Here is a 20,778-nt window from a genome sequence, read left to right on the forward strand (position 1 = left end):
ACTGTTTTTAATAATCATTCCAAGAAAAGAGCATCTTAAGAGTTATTTTTAACATGTTTGATTACACTTACATAAGTGAGCTGTATTGACACAAAAGCTAACTGGAAATGCTTGTTCACATTTTCACTATAACCATTTTACTTGTCAAGAGAAGGCATATTTAATATTCAAAGTCAAGCCTAAAGCTGTTAAATTAACTAAAAAAAAAGGTCATTTGCAATTTACTTTCTTATAAAGCATCAAGAAGTTAATACAAGTACTAGTCTTAAGCAGTCACACAAGTCTAAGCCACATTTATTTGCACATGTATAGTAATGGGCAACAGATACTCAAGTTCATACAAATTTATAAAACAACAAAGTTAATAATCACTCGGTACACTTGTGTGCTAACTTGCTTACATATTCAAGTCTAGATGAACTTCCTTCATTTTGTAAACTTTCATACAACACCCTTAAACAAAAATTCTTGAAAACACATATTGGCATGTTTCAGTTAGAGCCAACACAAAAGTTAAGACAAGACCACAAACTCAAAATCCAAGTTTAGAAGATACTTCTACCTCCCTCCCCTAGAAAGAAGTCATTATTTTTAACAGATTGTATATGCTGTTATCACACAAGTAACCATGAAGACAAAAGAATGATGCTCCCATAATCAGGAAAATGACAACCAAATCATACTGTTTTTAAGTTAGCTACCAACTATATGGTTTAAAAATGAGAAACAGGACAATGCTTAGATTAAAACAAGGGAGATTAGAAAACAGTAAATGATTTTAGAGAGAACTATTCCCCATCAAAGCTGCAAAGATCTGACTCTGAGAACTCAAAATAATTGTCTAAGGTAAATAAAATGATGAAACCTTCAAAAACATTCTAATTATGTTCAATATCTAGTTATAAAAGCTGAAAATGACACCAAGAGGATATTTATTATACAAGTGTCAACAAGGACATCCCAAAAATAATGAAAGAAATGCACATTTATTTCTACAAAAGCAATGTATGATACAGAATTAGAAGGGAACAGACTTAAAGATTTACCTATTAAAATATACAGATTCTTACTGAAGAGTATAGGATATTTAAAAAAGATGACAAGGGATGTTAATCTTTTTTTATTATTATTATTTTACATATTTTGGAACCTCACATAATTTTGATAAATAACTCTTACAAAATTATGCAAAAAGTACAAGAATGTCTGGTAAACAAACAGTCTGTATTTTCCAAAAAGATTTTTTACAACATGCAATGTTTAAGGCAGCATCCTCCTTACAAGGAAAGGTAATCCTTTTACTCATCAAGAAATCTTCTGCTGCAAAGAATAGGCTAAGAAAGCCTGGCTTCTTCCATTAACGCCTTTTGTCTTTCCTGTCTGATTTTCGGTCTCTTTCACTTCTTGAAGATCTTTTGCCTGATCGACTACTCTCTGATATAGACCTCTTTCTGTCGGACCGGGAATTCTTATCCTTTGATCCTTTTGTATCTCTACTACTACCACCTTTTGAAGATTTGTGACTTCTCTCTAGCCCTGAAGTATCCCTTCGCTTCCGATCCACGCTCCTTCTGTGCTTTCTATCTCTATTATGCCCTCGGCCCCTACTCCGACTTCTACTCTCACTACTACTAGTAGTGCTGCTGCTACTATCTCTGCTGCTGCTACCACTTGTACTGGAGCTACTACTGGAACTGCTTCGACTACTACTACTGCCACTGCTGGAACTGCTCCCACTGCTGCTGCTGGTTGAACTGCTACTAGTACTACTACTGCTGCTGCTTCGACTTCTGCTCTTGCTTGTTTTATTTCTAGCTCGACCTCTACTTCTGCTTCTAGTTTTGGTTTTGCTTTTGCTTTCTGAATGTGCCGTCAAGATTGGCTCTACTGGCACCTCAGGAAGTTTGACAGTCTCTAAAGGAAACTCCTTCCGCTCAGGTAGTAAATTCCCTTGCTCCTGAATAACCTGAGGTGGTGGCTGTAAAACAGCTAATGGCAAAGTCTCAGGCTGAGAGAGAGGCTGGGGTTGAAGTACTGGCTGGGACTGAGGTTGGGTTTGGGGCTGGGGTTGAGGTTGAGGCTGGGACTGGGGCTGGGGCTGGGGCTGGGATTGGGGTTGGGATTGAGGTTGGGGCTGGGTTTGAAGTTGAGCCATAGGCTCAGACAGGGGCTCAGAATCTTTTTCTTCTTTTTCCTCAGATTCCTTTTCCATTTCTAGAGCACTAACATTTTCTTTTCCAGGAGAGAGAGATTTACATTCTTTATCTGGCTCAACGTCAAATTCCATCTCTGGCTCCAATTCTTTGCTAGTTTCATTTTCTGAAGGCTCTATACTTTCAACTTGATTAGTTTCCATTACTTCCTGCTCAGTAATTACATTTTTGACATTTTCAACCATCTCTAGCACATCCATAACTTCTTCAGGCTGACTATCTTGCTGTTTCTCACTTTCCCTTACCTCAGTTTCCTCCTCCATCTTAACCTCCATTTCCTGTTTTTGTTCCTCTTCCTCCTGTTCTTTTTCTGCATCGCTATGAACTATACCTACTTCCTTTTCCTCTTCCTCTCCTGCTTCCTCTATTTCTACATCATTGTGCTGATTACCTGTCTCCTCCAACTCTTCCTCTCGCTGAGCCACCTTACCCTCTTCTTGTTCCGCCTTCTGTTCTTCATTACGCACCACCTGATGCTCTTTTTCCTTCATTGATTGTCTTCTAGGCCTAGCCTCCATTTTATTTATTTGTTCTGCAAATTCGATGCGTCTACCTTCAAATAAAGCTAAAAATACAAATTTACACGTGTAAAATTTACTATAATCGAGAAAATTCAGTCACAACTTTATATCTGGTCACAGACTGTCAGCTTCTTCTAAATGTCTTTTTGTAAAGAGATAATGACAAAATATTGATTATGGCAAATAAATAATTACAAACTGACATAACGCAAGAAAGACCTACTAGAAACTTATACACTAAAAAACTATAGTAGGCAAAACTGGACCACACCTGATGAGAAAGGTCACTCTTGCTATTTAACTTTATGCTAGACAAAACTTAACAAAACTTCCTTAAAGCACAACCAGTTTTATAGTTAGTATAATCATGCATTAATTTTTCTGATCCCAAGGAAAAATAAATCATAATGTTTATACCTCCATATGTACATCCTTCTATGAACTTTGTCTCATTAGCATTTTTATATGGCTACCAAGACTATCAAGCAAAAAGTTATCTTATACAAATAATTTCAGAAATACACATGCATAATCACTGCCTACAAAATGAGTCTCAGGTGAAATCCATCACGAAACACTCCTTCAGTCCAACTTCACTGGCATCTCAGAAAATCTTAAAAAACAAAACTATCCCCAAAACTAGACTATTCAATCATGATTATTTTAGGAAACAAATATTTCTGTGTGAACGTATTATCTTATTCATTAAGAAAATTTCAAAACAGGCTTTCTCATGTACTTACCATTCATTTTTCTCTGTGATTCTTCTATTAGTTTTTGGGTAGCTGGACACATTCTTCCAGGAATATAGAATAAATGGGGCTTTGTCTTAGTTCTTATGTATTTAATTATCTTGGCATTATGTTCATTCCACTCTTCTTGCTAAAGAAGAGGTAAAAGGTCAGTGCTTTTGTAAACAGAAGAGATTACCAATCCTAGGATTCTGAAACATTACTCACCAGCTGCGCAAGCTCAACCTTCTGTTCCAAAAGCCGCAATTCTGTCTGTTTAGCACGTCTCTCTTCAAATAGTTCTCTCCTCTCGTTTTCAACTTGCTTTCTCTCTTCTTCTGCCTGAACTTCAAGTTTTTGTTCAATTTCCTGGCGTCTCTTTTGCTAAAAATAAGTAAATTGCTTTAATATTTATGTTCAGATAAAATCAAATCAAGAAGTACTTGACTTTAGTTTAATTACAGAAAAAAATATACATCCGGATTACATGAAACATTACAATTTTACTACAGAAACTTTTCTGCATGTTTCTTTTTTTCAACTTAGGATACCAGAACTGAGCATTTAGAAGCCATTAGCCATAAAATGACCAATGTTCCATTCAATCATAAAGTTTAAGTAAGGTTCTTTCTTAAGTTAACCTACAGGGCTGCGGCTGTAGCTCAGTGGTAGAGCACTTGCCTCATGTGTGAGGCACTGGGTTTGATCCTCAGCACCACATCACCACATAGAAATAAATATATTGTGTCCATCTACAACTAACTAAATAAATAAATAACTTAACCCAAAAAGAATGGTGCTACCCTTCCAAGTTATTTTCATTTGTTCTTTTCTCCAAATCAAACAATGTGACAGGAGTCCTAACCAACAAAGTAGTGTTTTCCTCTCTGCCTGCTTCAAAAACCTATCAACTTATTCTTCAAACATGAACATGCTTTTAAGCTTTTTACTGTCTCAAAATTAACATGTAAAAACTAAAATAATTTATGAATCACCCATAATTGAATTGCTAACTCCCTTTCAACTGTAGTAGTTCTCTTTTAGAAGCAATAACCTGAGAATAAACTCCAGACACAATTTTGTAGTTTTAACAAAAGAAAAATTCTAGAAAGGTGACAGTTAAATAAACTGTGAAGGATAGATGTGTGTGTGCGTCTTAAAAATTATGATCACTGGACTAGTTGCAAAATCAACTAGTTTTGTTTCAAAGAAAGTACTGAGACCTAGAGAAATGAAGGGATTTGTCTAACTACACAATGAGATTGTTAAAGAGCTTAGATTAGAATCCAGTTCTCAAGATTTACAGGTCATGGTCTTTGTACCAAAAATAGAAGTTCATTCAATATACAGCAACTCCCACTCCTGTCACCAGCTGAAAATACAACAATCTTTGAATTCTTACTTTATTTTAGGCTTGAAATTAAGTCTAAAGAGCTTTTAAGCTTTTTCTTTCTTTTTTAAACATGAATACTCTGGTAACTGAAATAAACAAAGCAAAGAAAATATTGCATAAATACCCTTTCAGTAGCAACAGTAGACTCTTGTTTAAATTTCTGAAGGGTGCCCATCAACAAGCCAAATATTCGTCTGTTCCTAAAAAGCAGAAAAAAAAAAAATTCAATAGGATTCATTTCATTAAACTTGCCATTTTCCGAGAGAAACCATGGGCATTTGATAAATCCAATAATTTATGTGACAGATTTGCCCACTAGAAGCATTCTACAGATACCTTTGCTTTCCCTTTTCATCCATATTTTGATCCTGGATAAGGTCTCGACGTGTGCGTTCTTTGGAGGTAGCTACAACTGAAGACTGCAGCGCTGGCTGCAAAAAGAAAAAAAAAAACAAACACAAAATCTCAGAAATTTAACTAGCAGTAAAGTGAAAGTACTATATTAATTCTCTAACATGTTCTTTTAATCTCAGTACCTTTTTAACATCATCATCCTCTGGGTCACTTTCTTGGCGTGATTCTCTTCTTGTCCGTCGCTCCCCGCCCAGCCTGCACAAAAAATATCATTTAAATGACCACTGTAGAATTTGAGATAAGTGCATACTAATGGCAAATGCCTACTTTTTCTAGGACTCATCTCCAGAAGCCTCATTCTACCAGTCTCTATCCCATTTTACTCTTTCCTCTAGCAGTGAAAAATAAAGTATAGCCACTAATGTTCCAACCAATCTTGGATATTCTGTGACATCATCTTTTTTTTTTTTTTTTTTAAGAAAGAGTGAGAGAGAGAGAGAGAGAGAGAGAGAGAGAGAGAGAGAGAGAGAGAGAGAGAGAATTTTAATATTTATTTTTTAGTATTTGGCGGACACAACATCTTTGTCTGTATGTGGTGCTGAGGATCGAACCCGGGCTGCACACATGCCAGGAGAGCGCGCTACCACTTGAGCCACATCCCCAGCCCCTCATCTTTTTTTTTTTTTTTAATAAAACTTGAGTTATCATTGAGTGTATATTTATTAATTTATTGGTATCAGGTATTGAACCCAGGGTTGCTTTACCTCTGAGCCACATCCCCAGCCCTTATAGAGACATGGTCCACTGAGTTGACAAGGGCCTGGCCAAGTTGTTGAGGCTGGCCCTGAACTCATGATCCTACTGCCTTAGCCTCAAAAAATGCTAGGATTATAGGCATGTGCCACCGATTCCTGAATAACTGTTTCTTTCTTTTGTAGGGCTGGGGATCAAACCCAGCACTTTTGCATTTGAGGTAAGCACTCTATCAACTGAGCTATATCCCCAGCCCTGAATATCTGAGTTTTGAAGATTGCTGGCTGTCTTGGTTTGAACAAATACTAAAGATCCTCAGTGGGAAGTGGTATACTACTAATCCTAATACAATTCAATTCAATAATGTCTATTAAATGTTTATATTTGTGTACCACTTCAGAAAGGAGAGCATATAAGAATGTTTTCAAGAATTTTATAAAAGGTGGTACTAAGGCTTAAACCTGGGGTGCTCTACCACTGAGCTACATTCGTTCAATTTTTATGTATTTATTTTCTCAGTATTGGAGACTGAAACTAGGGATACTATACCACTGAATTAACATCACCAGCCTTTTTCATTTCGATACATGGTCTCACTAAATTGCCCAGACTGGCCTTGAACTTTCCATCCTTCTATGTTAGCTCCCTAGCTTCTGAGATTACAGGCATGTTCCCTCCCCACAGAGTAACCTTTTATTTTTTTTTAAACATACCTACTGACTGCCCCTTCAAGGTCTCTCTGTTTGGCTGGGGGTCCTCCTCCACTATCTGAGAATCCACGCCTGCAATTAAAAATGTCCAATATAAAAGCACTTGAAATACAAAGACAGAACTGGTATTTCCACTTGCAAGAAAATCTGGTTGAATTAAAGAAAAAACAAAGTCTTCCCACTGAAGTAGCCTTAAATAAGCATTCACTCCAAAAAGCCCCCCTTAGTGCATGCAATAGGCAACATCCACCCCTCCAAAAGAGTTTTATATTACTTTAAAAAGTACAATTAAGTTTATATATAACAGTAAATATACTCTTTAATCCCTAGTGCACACACAAATGAATATGCAGGATAACTACACAGAAAACTAGCATATCACAGCATTAAACAAAATAAAGATAACACAAACACTGTTATTCTAATATTTGCATGAATTTGGTTCAAATACATTAACATAGGAAGTACCAACAGTTACAGTACGAGTTTAAGTCTTAAGGAAATCTTACCTCAGCAATAAACTACCACGTCCTCTACCTCCACCAGGACCAGAAAGGGCCAGCAATCTGGCTTGGATGGGCCTACAAAAGATTTACAATCAATTAAAAAAAAATCATATGTAGACACATCTAGGGCACTTTCACAGATGTAGTACATCACAGGGAAAAAAAATAACAATCGTTCTAAAATGACGGTTTAATATCTATGTATTTTAAAGCAGGTCGGGAAATATAATTTCATTAAATTTCCTTCTTTTTCCAAGACCGCTATCTCAGAATTTACACTGACTCGATGCCACCACACATTAAGAAACCTGAGTCGGGCCCTAGCCCGCCATCCCCAAGAAAGTGGCACCTGGTCCACAGCCTGTGTGCGAAATAGCCGAGTGTGGCCCAGGTGGGTCTCCGGGCCAGGCCGGGCCGAGTGGCCGCGGCAGCGTGAATGGGCTTTGTGCTGTAGTTCCGGGCCTGCAGCGCCGAGGGCGGGAATCGGCAGTCCGGGCCTCCTCACAGGTCGGGAGGCCATCCTAGCGCTACCAGGCCTCCCTCTCCTTCCGCAAGTACCTAGGCCCAGCGCTCTACAGTGGGAGCCGGGAGGTTCCCCACCCCGCCGAGGACGGGGTTCTACCGCCGCCCGGGGAACAGGCCTGGATGTTCCAGCCCTCTCAGAGAGGGCCGACCTCTCCGTCCCCAATTCACATAGACTTGAGATGCCTCTTCGAGCTCGTAGCTCCCGTTCGGCCCTTACCTCACGTCATTCGGATCTCTCCCGGTGAGCTTGCGAATATTCTCATCCACATTCTTTAGGCTCTCTTTGGCCTTTTCTAGCTGTTCCTGCAAAGTTCTCACTGCGACCGCCATCTTCTCCCTGCAGCAGGCTTCGACGCTGCTCTATAGGCCGCGCCGAGCCGTGCCGCGCCGCGAGACGCGAAACGACTGACAGCCGGGTTCAGCCAATAATAATAGGCGTTGTTTTTTAGCCTCAACCACTCAGAAACCGGAAGGGGGAGAAGCTTCCAGCCTTTGTGACCCTGGGCCAATGAAAAGTCGGCAAGGCGGTCTGCTCCCTCCCCAGTTAGCTGCGGGTGGCTCGGCTCGGCTTCTAGCGCAGAGCCGGGGCGGGCTTGAGAGGCCCTGATTTTTCCAGGACGCGGGTGCCGCAGTTCTGGCAAGGAGGGCGCGGAGCTTTCTATCACTTTTAGCTTGCGTTGTGACGTGCCTTAAATTGTTTTAACCACAAAATTATACTGAGCTGGGCAGAAGCTAGTCTGCCTCACCTCAATGATTTAATTACGAAAGGGCGCGGCCATTATGTTGATGCGCATGCCCAGAGAGGAGTTGTGCGCACGCTTCCCTTGATTAAAGTGGGCGAAGCACAAAACGAATAGGAAGTCATTAGTCGTGATAGCTAACAATTGTGTAGGCTAGTTTTGTTGTGGACGCTCTGTGAAAGGCTTTACGTACCTTCTTCCTCAGAAATTAAAACCTTGGATACAATGCTTGTTATTATTAATTGGGAAATTGAGATTGGGGGTTATGCCAGTCAAGAATCAGTCTGATTAGAACCTTTGCAAGGCTCTACTAAAGGGAAAAAGCGAGAGTCAGGCCGTTTCACCTGACCTTGAGCTTGTTGGTTTAATACATGATCTGGGGGAGCAGCCCTATTTGTGAAGTAACTATCCTCCAGCTTCTGGTTCTGCCAACATGGGAACTGGTTTTGCTCCAGAAATATATGTACAAATTGTTGCTGAGAAAATGTTTCCCGGGGCTGAGGTGTGGCTGAGTGGTAGAACACGTGCATAGATGTGCTATATCTCGGTTCCATCCCCAGCACCTCAAAAAGAAAAATCTGAAGTAGCTCTGTGGGGAGGAAAAGTGTGGAGTCAGATAATAAACATAAATTACATGACATGTTAGCAAGAAAGGTTACAGAAAAAAGTAGAGCTGGACCTGGTTTAGGGGTATGATGGCAATTACTTAATTGAATTGTGAGTATGGCCATGTCATTATTACAATACGGTTTACAACCTCAGGCAGTACCCAAGGGTTGAGAGTGTAGTAATAGGTCCTATTTTTTTCCCCCCATAGGCAAATGCTTGTAGACTTAACCAAAAACTTGGGGTTCATATTCCTGCTTCCACACAATCTATTTTTAGGATCCTGGGCGATTTAACAGTCTGTTTTAAAGAAATATAAACAGTACAATGCTGTGTTCATCATTTAGTAGGTCCTCAGTACATATTAAATTCCTTTGTTCTCCAATAGATTTTTTTTTTTTTTCCTTTTGGTACTGGGAATTAAACCCAGGTTGCTTTACCACTGAGTTACATCCCCTGCAATTTTTTTTTTTTTTAGTTGTAGATGGGCACAATATTTTTGTTTATGGTGCTGAAGATGGAACCCAGGGCCCCACACATGTGGGAGGCAAGCACTCTACCACTGAGTATAACTCCAGGCAGTCCCCTGCGCTTTTAATTTCTATTTTGAGATAGGGTCTTGCTAAATTTCTTAAGCCCTCACTATGTTGCTCAGGCTGGTCTTGAACTTGGGATCCTCCTGTCTCAGCCTCCCAAATCACTGGGATTACAGGTATGTGCCATTGGCTTCTTCAAAACATTATGAAAATCTCATGTTATTGTTGTGTGGAAATCAGCCTTAATAAATTGCTTAACTGTTTATTTTTTGACCTCTGTGGTGGGCTTAGTTCCTTGATGATGGTGAGAATTATCTGAACATAAAGGATCTAATTTCACACATATGGAAAACTTTAATGCTGAAAACATTGAGATAATGGTGGCAAATAGTCTTCAAAATTACACTACTGTTCTCAAAAGCTTAGGTGGAAAAAAAACTTAGGAGGAAATTTTATGCTTGATTTATGTGATGAGTGAAATAAACTGACCCAAATATCAGAAAAGACATGTAAAAAACATAATTAAGGAACATCAACTTAAATTCCTATGAAAAGAGTCTGGATGTGGGAGGTTGCTGAGGGCCATTACCAAGTAGGAATGACGCATCGAAATTTCCTTGCCAAGCGTACCCCATGCTGCTTAGAGGACATTCGATGAGACATTGCATGCATGCTTTAATAAGGTGACTTTGCTCAAGGACCAAGGCGGATCCGGGTTTAGAGCTGATCAGGTTTGAGGAAGTAACCGGCTCCTTGAGTTTAAGGCGTTGCCAGTTTAAGATAATGGGTTTTAGGGAAGTTGGAAGTTGAAGATTATTGCTGGGATTAGGGTGTTCCTGTTGCTTGTTCCCTTTGAGTTCTCGTGAGATTAAAATGGGATTTGGAAATAGCCTTGTGGAGTAGGTGAATTGTGCGGGCAGACGGTAGAACGAGTTTGCCCCTGGACCTGTGTGGAGGCGGTGTGAGAGCTGGAATAAAGAATTGCTGTTTGAACCTACAAAGCTGTGAGTGCCTCGTGATTCTGGTGCCAAGCAGAGACATTGGCCTTTGGCAGGAGGTTATTGATAACAACTTGAAAAAAATTTTTATGTAAATTTGGGAGAAGCAGTGAATATGCTTGAAAGAAAAATCCACTTTATGATTAGAAAGCAAAGAACTAATCACAGGCTAAGCAATATGTTTAAGCCAGAGTTTGCCAAATTTAAAATGTAATTTGGGGGCTGAGGTTGTAGCTCAGTGGTAGATCATTTGCCTATATGTGTAAGGCCCTGGGCTCAATCCCCAGCACTACAAAAGTGAATAAATAAAAGTAATATGTAGCATGTGTATTTGCCTCTCTGTGGAGTTAAGTCTCAATCTGTCTTAGATGCTTAGAAGCTCCATCTCAGGGACAACTTTTCCAAATTCTTTAGCACTATCTCATTTACTCAATCCTCTGATTAGTTTATATTTTCTTGTTCAAGAATCTTGTCTTTTGCTTATACCTTCACTGCCTCTTGTCCCTCCCCTTCCTTTGCACCACACAACCAGTAAACTTTCGGTTAGCCAAAATGGCTTTAAATCTTGCATTCCTGGACTTATTCCAATATGGATTGGTCTAACTTCTCAATATATCTAAAATTTGCAGACTGAAAATTGATGATTTATTCACTCTTTATAACCTTTCATATTAGAGAACATGTGGCAGGAAATGGAATAGTTGATGAAGTCAAGAAAACATTCTTGTCAAATTGCATTTTATGCAAATTAGTACGGAGATGGCAACCAGAGTTTCCTTTTTCCTTTTCGCGGCACTGGGGATTTAACCTAGGACTAGCTCTCGGAGCTCCTTAAACCTTTTACCCTCCACTCTTCACTCTTACCGGTCCAACACCCCGCCTTAGCAAGGGGGAGGAACCTTTTTTCACTTAGGGTGCTGGAGATTCACCCGGGGCCTGGCAAAGGAACTCCGCGACCATAGAGTCGACGAAATACCGGGGTAGAGGGGACCGGAAGTGGGTTCTTTGCCCCCCGTCCTGGGGCGGGATCGGGTCTCTGCGGTTTTGGTTTGGCTTGCCCTACGGTCGGGCTTTCTCGCTAGACCCTAGGGCTTGGCCCTGCGGGGTTCGCTCTCCCAGGTATCCGGCTTTCCCCAGTACCGACCTTTAGGAAACCGGCGCACTCTTCGGTTTCCTAGCAACTGGGGACCGAGCCTGACGGAGCGAGGCGCAGATCAAGTTGTTCTGGCGCAAGCTTGAAACCCTGGGACCGGCCCAAACCGGAGCAGAAACCCGGAGCTTGGAAGAATAAGCAGGAAATGGCGGACGAGGCATTGTTTTTGCTTCTGCACAACGAGATGGTGTCAGGAGTGTACAAGTCCGCGGAGCAGGGCGAGGTGGTAAGTGCTGCCACACGCCCTTGAGATCCTTTGTAGTGACATCTCTTGTTTCCCATGAGTGCTTTCCTTTGAACCCTGGCCCACCATCACCCCACGCTTCCCTAGGTATAGACAAAACTAGTCCCCACCTCCACATGTCCCAAACCCTACAACCTGTAGACTGTCTGCTTTGATACTTGATGGTTTCTCCCTTTCTCTTTTGTATCTTCTATTTGATTTTTGTGTGTGTCTGTACTACGTGTGGGCCACAATTATTCTTTCAGTATTGTTCCTATTAGGATTTACAGGAATGTTAACCGTAGAACTGATTTTGGCATCCTGCTTAATTTTGCTGTCGTTTCCAGCATTTCTGAGCGATCCTCTGAACAGCCCTGACCGCAAGTTGAGAATCTTCTTTCCCCATCCCTAACCACTCCAAACAGCTCTAGGACAGAAGGCTAATGAGATTTGAATTCAAAGCAAAGTTTTCAGATATGACCAATAATTAGAAAACAATTTAAGTTAATTCAGAAAATGTTTATTTTGTCCCCATTATTTCGGGAGTTGGTTTTAGGGCCTGGGATTTGTAATAGTGAATGAAACAATGTCCCAGTCCTTGTGGAGGAGTTCTCATTTGCTCATTGATAATTTCAGAAAACATTTAATGTCTGGCTTTCTGGGCCAGACACTGTTCTAGATAAAGAAAATAAACACCTCTGCCTCATAGTCCTTGAGGAATAGGGATTTTAACGAATAATTAATTAAGCATTGAATGGCAATTAGGTAGAAACACGAAGTTGTAACGGATTTTAGGAATGAGATACTCTAACTTCAAGTTAGTAGCCCTTACTACTTTTTTGTGGTGCTGAGGCTGGAACCTCAGGGCCTCATCCATGTAGACAAGAGCTCTGTGACAGAGCTACACCCCTAGCCCAGCAACCCTTTGTTCAATGCTGTTGATAAAGAAGTGGAGTAGGAAAACCATTCTAGGCATGGCTAGATTGAATGGGTGGCAAGTGAGAGGAATTGAGAACTTAATTTAGAGCATTGTGTGATCTCACTGGAGGATTTTTGAATAGGGAATATTAAGCTACTAATAGGGAATATGTTGTCCATTTACCTTTTAGGAAGATAATCTGGTGTTTGGGCTAGAGAAGGAAGATCTTTGTAGTGAGAAAATCTATGATTGCAGGAGGTGAAGAAGATCTGAATTAAGACAGGAGTGAGAGAGGAGAGGTTTCAAGACAGGAGGTAGAATCTGTAGACCTTGGTTAAGTATGGGAGTGGGAATTGAAAATTATGCCTTGGTGCTTCCTGTTATTGATAGTTCTGAAAGTTAGATTTTTTTTTTCCTCAGGGGTCAAAAGGTACCTAAGCTAGTGGAAAAATAGGAGACAGAAATCAGGTATTAGCCGTTTTTCCATTTTCATTTGTGTGGCAATTTTTAATATAAATGCTGGGATACAAAGCATTAATGCAAATCAAAAACTTTCAGTGATCGGGTTTCAGCAGTTCAACTTTATAACAATTATAAATAAAACTGTTAAATTTTTCTGAAAAAAAAAAAAGAAAATTATGCCTTGGTTTTTAGCTCGAGAAACTGGATGGTTATGCTATTAACCAGGAAAGGGAATAAAAGAGAAGAGATAAGCAAGTGAAAATAATAAATTATGTCCCCTCCTTTATGGTACTGAAGATTGAATCCAGGGCTTTACATATGCTAGGCAAGCTGCTTTACTACTGAGCTACTTTTAAAATTTTGGGATAGTGTCTCATTGCCCAAGCTGGCCTGGAACTTGAAATCCTCCTTCCTTGAATCCTCTGAAGTTGCTGGAATTACAGGTGTGCCACCACCTCCTTGGGCTAGGTTTAATTTTTGAGGTACTTGTGGAACTTCTAAGAAAAGGTGCTACCAGTTTGTAAACTACAAGAAGAATGGGCAAGACAGATTTAAAAATATCATTAGGAAGACATTAAAGAAAAGTATTGGAAATGAAGTAAATTATATTCTTATTCAGATCTCTCTAGTATTTTTCCAAATTACAGATTTTCCTCTTGATCATCAATGTTAGCTGTTTATGTATAGTATGTATAGCTGGCTTTAACCATTAGACATATGCTTTGCTTTTTTTTTAGAGAAAGGAAATTCATATGTTTTGAGTCATTACAAAAATATTTTTTTTCTATCATAATATGTTCATGGTGGGGGAAAACGAAAGTACAAATAACAAAAAAAAGATTTTAAAACAGGTATATAGTAATCTTGATAATTAAATTACATATTGGAATCTGAATATATGAAGGTTCATTGTATTAATGTCTTTTGAGTGTGCTGAAATTTTTTTGTTTAAAAAAAAGTAAAAAGGATCCAGAAATGGTATTTAATATCTTTTTAGAATAAAACCATTTCTGAATAACAGAATTTTAAAAATATTTTTTAATTATAAAAAAATTTAAACTAAGTGAAATAAAGTTTCATAATCTTTCAGGAAAGTGAAGTAAACTTTCATTAAGTTCAGAACCAGTGTTCTCATTCTCCAAATCAAGATTTTAATGTTTAACGAGGAATTAAATCTCTAAAATTGAATATGCCCAAAGTCATGGTGAATGAATTTAAAAAGTTGATAAAATATTCTGAGGTTTAATTTTTCTTAAAAATTGGGTGCCTAAGCCAGACTCAGTGGCACACACCTATAATCCCAGCGGCTCCAGAGGCTGAGGCAGGAGGATTGAGTTCAAAGCCAGCCTCAGCAATGATAAGGTGCTAATCAATTCAGTGAGATCCTGTCTCTACATAAAATACAAAATAGTGCTGGGGATGTGGCTCGGTTGTTATGTGCCCCTGAGTTCAATCCCTGGTACCAAAATAAAAAGAAGAAAGAAAGAAAGAAAAAAAATTGGTGCCTGCTAGCGAACCTTCTTGGGGCTGTATTGCAGCAGAGTGGGGATAAGGTGACATGGACAATTGAGGCCAGGCTCAGCAACTCAGCAAGGCTCTGTCTCAAAATTAAAAAGGACTGGGCATGTAACTCAGTGGTAAAGCGCTCCTGGTATCAATCCCCAGCACATAAAATTGAAATAAAATAAGTATGTTAAATGGTGAAAGGAGTTCTGTGGAGACAAATTAATTATTTAGTTTGTTTATTTATTTATTTGTTTATTTATTTATTTATTTATTTATTTGTAGTCCTGGGGATTGAACCCAGGTCCTTGTTCTTTGTAGGTACAGTCACTGAACTATGTCTACCCAACTGCAGAATGATTTGTGAAAACACAGATTATGAATGCATGAGGCCCTGAGTTCAATCCCAGCTCCACAAACCAAAACAAAATCAAATCACAAATTACTGGCACCACAAATTACACCAGATGTTTCCAACTCAGTAAATTGAGGGTGTGACTAATGAATTCACATTTCCAAGTTTCTATATGATGATGTTGATGTTGGTTGGGAAACAAATTGAAAGTCACTATGATGGGGGCTGGGGATGTGGCTCAAGTGGTAGCGTGCTTGCCTGGCATGTGTGAGGCACTGGATTCGATCCTCAGCACCACATAAAAATAAAATAAAGATACTGTGTCCACCTAAAAGACTGAAAATAAATAAATAAATATTAAAAAAAAAAGAAAGTCACTATGATGGAAAGTTGCTGAAAGGGAATGATGTTTAATCTTAAAGATTAAATGGGCCACACTGACAGAGCAAATACCTGTAAGAAGTGAGGAAGTTGCTTATATGATATTTGAAGGAAGAACAGCCCATGCAGAAAGCCCCAAGATTGGACCATACCAGGTTGTTTAAAGGGACAGCAATGAGACCAATGTAGCTAGATTGAGTTAGTTTGAAGAAGAGTGGTTAAAACCAAAGAGGTAGATGGCATTTGCTTTGCATAAGATTTTGTGGGTGTCTGGAAGTATTCATCTTAGAGGTGGTATTTAAAACCTTAAGATTGTCAAAGGAAGAACAAAAAACGGTTGCATGTTTCAAGGCCCAGGATGGTCATCAACACACTGAAAACTGGGAAGCCTGGAAAACTGTAGGAAACATTTTGAATCAATAGATATCACAAAGGAATAACTGATGGAAAAAAGTCAAAGATGATACCAAGTTTTATAACCTAAAAAAAAAAAGAAAAACAGAAAAGTTTCTAGGGAGAGGTTTTGGCATTTATGAAAAAAAAAATGATCAGTAGTTCTCTGTTTTATCTTGTTGCCCAATGAACATGATTAGTGCTACAAAAATTTAAGGATTTTACCTGGATATGGTGGTGGTAACCACTATAATACCAGTGACTTGGGAGACTGAGAGGAGGATCCAAGTATAAGATCAGCCTCAGCAACTAAGCAAGACTCTGTTTCAAAAAATAAAAAGGACTAGAGTGGTAAAGCACCCTGGGATCAATACCCATTACAAAAAAAAAAAAACAAAAACAAAAAAGAAAAAGTGAAGTGTAAATATTTACATTAACATTTTAGCCAATATTTTATTTTTTTACTTGCAAAGAGTTTTTTTTTTTTTTGAGTTGAGGTCAATCTTGCTTTGTTACCCACAATGCCTCCAACTTCTGGGCTCAAGTGATTCTCTTACTCAGCTTTCTGAGAACTGGGATTACAGGAACACAATACCATGCCTTGCACGAAAGTATATTTTAATATATCTTGGCAATAAATAAAAAAAGACAATAGTAAAAATCATTATATATTTGTAAGAAATATACAGACTTTTTGTTTCAGAAAATGCATATTGCTTTAAAAAAACATTTATTTTTTAGTTGTAGGTGGACACAATACCTTTATTTTATTTTTATGTGGTTCTGAGGCTCGAACCCACTGCTTCACAAATGCTAGGCAAGCGCTCATCCTCTGGGCCACAACCCCAGCCCCTGTATATTGCTTCTTTAAAAAATTTCTTGGTAGTTGTGTATGGACAGCATACCTTTATTTTATTTATTCTTATGCCATGCTAAAGATCAAACCCAGTGCCTCACACATGCTAGGCAAGCACTCTGCCATTGAGCTACAACCCTAGCCCTGCATATTGCTTTTAATCACATAATCAAACTGAAAATAAAATAGTAGGATTACATTTAACTATAGTAGGAAACACCCCAAATCTTTCCAGTATAAGGAAGTTGCCTGACTTGAAAGAACTGGGTAAGAGCAGTCACTGCAAAATGTGGTAGAGGAAACAAGTTATTTTGTAGTTTACTGCTTCATTGTAGCTGTCTTGCTGACTAAGGAGCACAGTATGAACAAAAGAGCCTACTATACAAGTGAGATCTTATAAGAATATGTTCCAGAGTAGAGGAGAGTCAGAGTATCTCCTAATATTCCCAACCATGACAATCTGAACTAGTTGTTTGATTAGGCATTGCAAGGAGATACAAACTGGTATTTCTTTCTTAGAAGGGTACAATTGATAAAATCACTAAATGATAACCGGTACCTGCTATGTAAGGCCAGTAGGAAAGTCACAACAAATACCACATCTTTTTTTCCCAAAAGCCCCTTACACAATTAAAAAACTATAAAAATAATTTTCCTTGCCTACTGAGAAATACATTTATATTAGTCTATTTCTTGTTGCTAATAACACAGTACCACAGGATGGGTAAGTTGTTTTTTTAGAAAGGTTTATTTTAACTCATGATTCTGGTACAGGACCACAGGGTTGCATCTGATGATGGTGTTTTACTGTTAAGAGTCCCACAGTAGTACGGGGTATCATACAGTGAGAGTTGGGAAGAATACCTGTGTATCCTCTGGTATCATACTCTATCCTATTGTTATAAGGCTAGGGCTTTCTGGGAAACTGAGACAGTATGAAGACACACACACAACCCTTTCAAACCCCAATTCTTGTGATCAAGTCAGAATGATTTCAGACTTGTCACTCAGAGTGACAGGCTTGAGTTTATTAGAACAGATAGGAAAGGAGGAAAAGGGACACTTTCAAGGGAGAAAGTGGGTCCTTCGAGAGAGGGAGGTTTTTTTTAACACGTCTCTCCTGCCTTCCAGTTATATTGGTAGTCCCAGGGAAGCTTCCAGAGTCCTGCCCACGTCCACCTCTTGACTTTGATAGCAGAATGATATCAAACTGCCATGACAACTCTAGGTCACTTTGTCACATGCCAAAAAGTTTGAATTGGAACCTGTTCTTAACAGATTTTATGGTGAGGGTAAATTATCCTTATCTCCCTGAGTTCTGGGATCTGGTCTTGGAAGGTCACAAAAGTCCCCACCTTCAGGGTAACTTTTGTTCTTCTTACCAGCATTTTGGGCCTGCATTTCTCCTGCAGGTAACAGGTAGTTTGCTGAGGAATGTAACATATTCTGAACCAGGCAGGGCTGCCAGTTAATTGCTTCTTAGAAAAGAAAGCATAGGGCTGGGATGTAGCTCAGTGGCAAAGTGTCTGCCTTGTGTTCGCAAAGCCCTGGGTTCCAAAGCATGTGGGGGTCAGCACAATAGGTCTGTTTTGTAAAATTGTTCCCTTTACTTCATATTCCCACCACTCATCTTTGTGTGTCTCTTATAAAGCCACAGTATTCAATCATGGGAGCTCTATCCTGGTGACTTTAATACTAATTACTATTCCAAAAGGCCTCACCTCTGGACACCATACTTGGATTAAGAGTCTGTCGTGTGGGAGAGATCTCTCTGTGTTGTATAGCCTGACTTTGAATCACCTACCTTAACCTCTGGAATACCTGGGATAAAAGTTTCATTGTTTTTTCAGTGTTAAGGATTGATCCCAGGGCCTTGCACATGCTAGGCAGGTGCCCTGCCATGGAACCATACTGCCAGCCCTTACTTTCTTAATACTTCATAAAGGGGATTAAATTTCAACACAGGAACCTTCAGCGGACACATATTTAAGCAATACCCAAACCATAGCACACTTCAGTTCATACATGGATCCAATAGACTTCAAAATGGAAAAAGAAAATTTTTACAAATGTAGCAAAAAAATACTACTGTGAACTAGAGCTTTAAAATTACTTATACAATTATTTCACCTCAATCCCCCCCTTCCCAGTACTGGGGATTGAACCCAGGGATGCTCTACCACTGTACTACTGCCGGGTTTCTGTTCTCGCGACTAAAAGGCTCAGGGGTCACTCTAGTTAAACTGTGCTAACTGGGCTGCACGAAATAACCACACAAGAGACACAAACACCTTTTTCTTTGGGGTTGCTGTGACGGCTCCTCTGACCTTAAGGGTCAGCAGAAAAGGAGAGAGAGAGCAGGCTCCGACCCCTTTTATTGAGGAGAAGCTATTCAAATGAGGTAAGGGGTCAGGTTTCAGGGGGCTGAGTCTATTTTCATGATGTCCACTGTCAGCAGGTTGACTGACACCTGGGTAGGCCACACCCAAGGACACAGTAAGAGGAGGGGACACACTAGGCACTTCCATGGAAGATTCTATCCTAAACAGGGCAAGGGGTTATATTACAAAAGAACAGGTGAGCATAGCTTCACCCATGGGGCTGTAGCAAGACACACCCGTTTCTGTGACTGAGCGCCTCAGCACCCAGCTGGGGAGTGTAACTTAGTCACCCGTAAGGTTGGCCTCCCACATACTACTACATGCCAGCCCCTTTTTATTTTTTTTTTATTTTGAGACAGGGTCTTGCTAAGTAGCCTGGGGCTGGGGGGGAGGGTTGAACTTGTAATCCTCCTGCTTTAGCCATCTGAGTCACTGGAATTACAGGTGTGTGCCAATGCATCTAGCTAAATTATCACCATTATAACATTCCTTTCATGCTGTGAATTTTCTGGTGCATTATATACATGAATTACTTTGCATCAAGCTTTTCCATATTACTTGCATTTTTATAATATTCTCTTCAGTGGGAATTTTTAAATAATTTAAATGTATTTGTTGAAATTAAAAACTCTCCTGTATTTTTCAGATTTGTAGGATTTCCATGCAATCTACATTATCATGCCTTTAGCTGTAATTTTTATAATTTTGAATACAAACATCTTAGTCTTCTAAAAGTAATCATAGCTGGACATGGTAGCACTTTCATTGTATCTTAGCTGTTTGGGAGCCTAAGGCAGGAAGATTGTAAGTTCAAAACCAGCCTCAGCAATTTAGCGAGGCCCTAGGTAATTTAGTGAGACCCTGTCTCAAAAATTAAAAAGGACTGGGGATGTGACGGAGTGGTTAAGTGCTCCTGGGTTGTTAAATTCCTGGTACCAAATGAACAAAAAAGAACTAAAAGTATTTATAACTGTTGTTTTTTAAAATAGGAAAATGGACGTTGTATTACTAAACTGGAAAACATGGGGTTTCGAGTAGGACAAGGATTGATAGAAAGGTGAGCAGTATGGATTTGAAAATTTTCTTTCAGGTAGGTTATGAATAATGATAGTCCATTCAAAAGATTGCATAAAATTTAAGATATTTTCATTTTTCTCTGTTCCTTAATTCACAGTTGAAATTTTCTTTTTTAAGGAGCTGAGGGTGTAGCTCAGTGGTAGAACATGTGTAGCTCAGTGGTAGAAAATGCACAAGTCATTGGATTCAATCCCCAGCACCCCCCCCAAGAAAAAAGAATCATTTGAAGATCTAGTGCAAGATTAACTTGGTTATTCAAATTTTAAGTCCTAATAATTCAAGAAACATTTTACATCTAAATATTTTTTCTGAAAATATTGGTATTTTGAAATAACTGCTTAAAATCTCATTGCTTTTTTTGGGGGGCGGTACCAGTGATTGAACTCGTGGGCATTTACTGAGCCACATCCCCAGCACTATTTTGTATTTTATTTAGAGACAGGGTCTCACTGAGTTGCTTAGCGCCTCGCATTCCTGTCTCAACCTCCC

The 20,778-nt window shown here is 39.3% G+C and overlaps 2 protein-coding genes across 5 annotated transcripts in view; one reads left to right on the plus strand and one right to left on the minus strand.

Moving 5' to 3' along the window:
* Positions 1 to 265: 265 nt before the first annotated feature.
* On the minus strand, positions 266 to 8,113 carry Pnn (pinin, desmosome associated protein). Its single transcript, XM_005342950.4, has 9 exons — positions 7,924 to 8,113; positions 7,185 to 7,256; positions 6,679 to 6,747; positions 5,395 to 5,467; positions 5,195 to 5,289; positions 4,983 to 5,058; positions 3,694 to 3,849; positions 3,478 to 3,616; positions 266 to 2,778 (listed from the first exon to the last, which is right to left on the minus strand). The coding sequence occupies exons 1-9, from the start codon at positions 8,034 to 8,036 to the stop codon at positions 1,358 to 1,360; spliced, it is 2,214 nt and encodes a 737-aa protein (XP_005343007.2). The 5' UTR covers positions 8,037 to 8,113; the 3' UTR covers positions 266 to 1,357.
* Positions 8,114 to 11,556: 3,443 nt separating this feature from the next.
* Positions 11,557 to 20,778, plus strand: part of Trappc6b (trafficking protein particle complex subunit 6B) — a 34,652-nt gene continuing 25,430 nt past the window's right edge. The window contains exons 1-2 of one of the 4 annotated variants that reach the window (XM_040275301.2): positions 11,557 to 11,965; positions 20,202 to 20,269. In XM_040275301.2, coding sequence (XP_040131235.2) covers positions 11,885 to 11,965; positions 20,202 to 20,269 — 149 coding nt within the window. In that variant the 5' untranslated portion in view covers positions 11,557 to 11,884. The remainder of the gene's footprint in view (positions 11,966 to 20,201; positions 20,270 to 20,778) is intronic. The other 3 variants (XM_021724719.3, XM_078050194.1, XM_005322705.5) reach the window with 3 other exon arrangements.

This window comes from Ictidomys tridecemlineatus, chromosome 5 (genome assembly GCF_052094955.1).
Source record: "Ictidomys tridecemlineatus isolate mIctTri1 chromosome 5, mIctTri1.hap1, whole genome shotgun sequence".
Taxonomy (NCBI): domain Eukaryota; kingdom Metazoa; phylum Chordata; class Mammalia; order Rodentia; family Sciuridae; genus Ictidomys; species Ictidomys tridecemlineatus.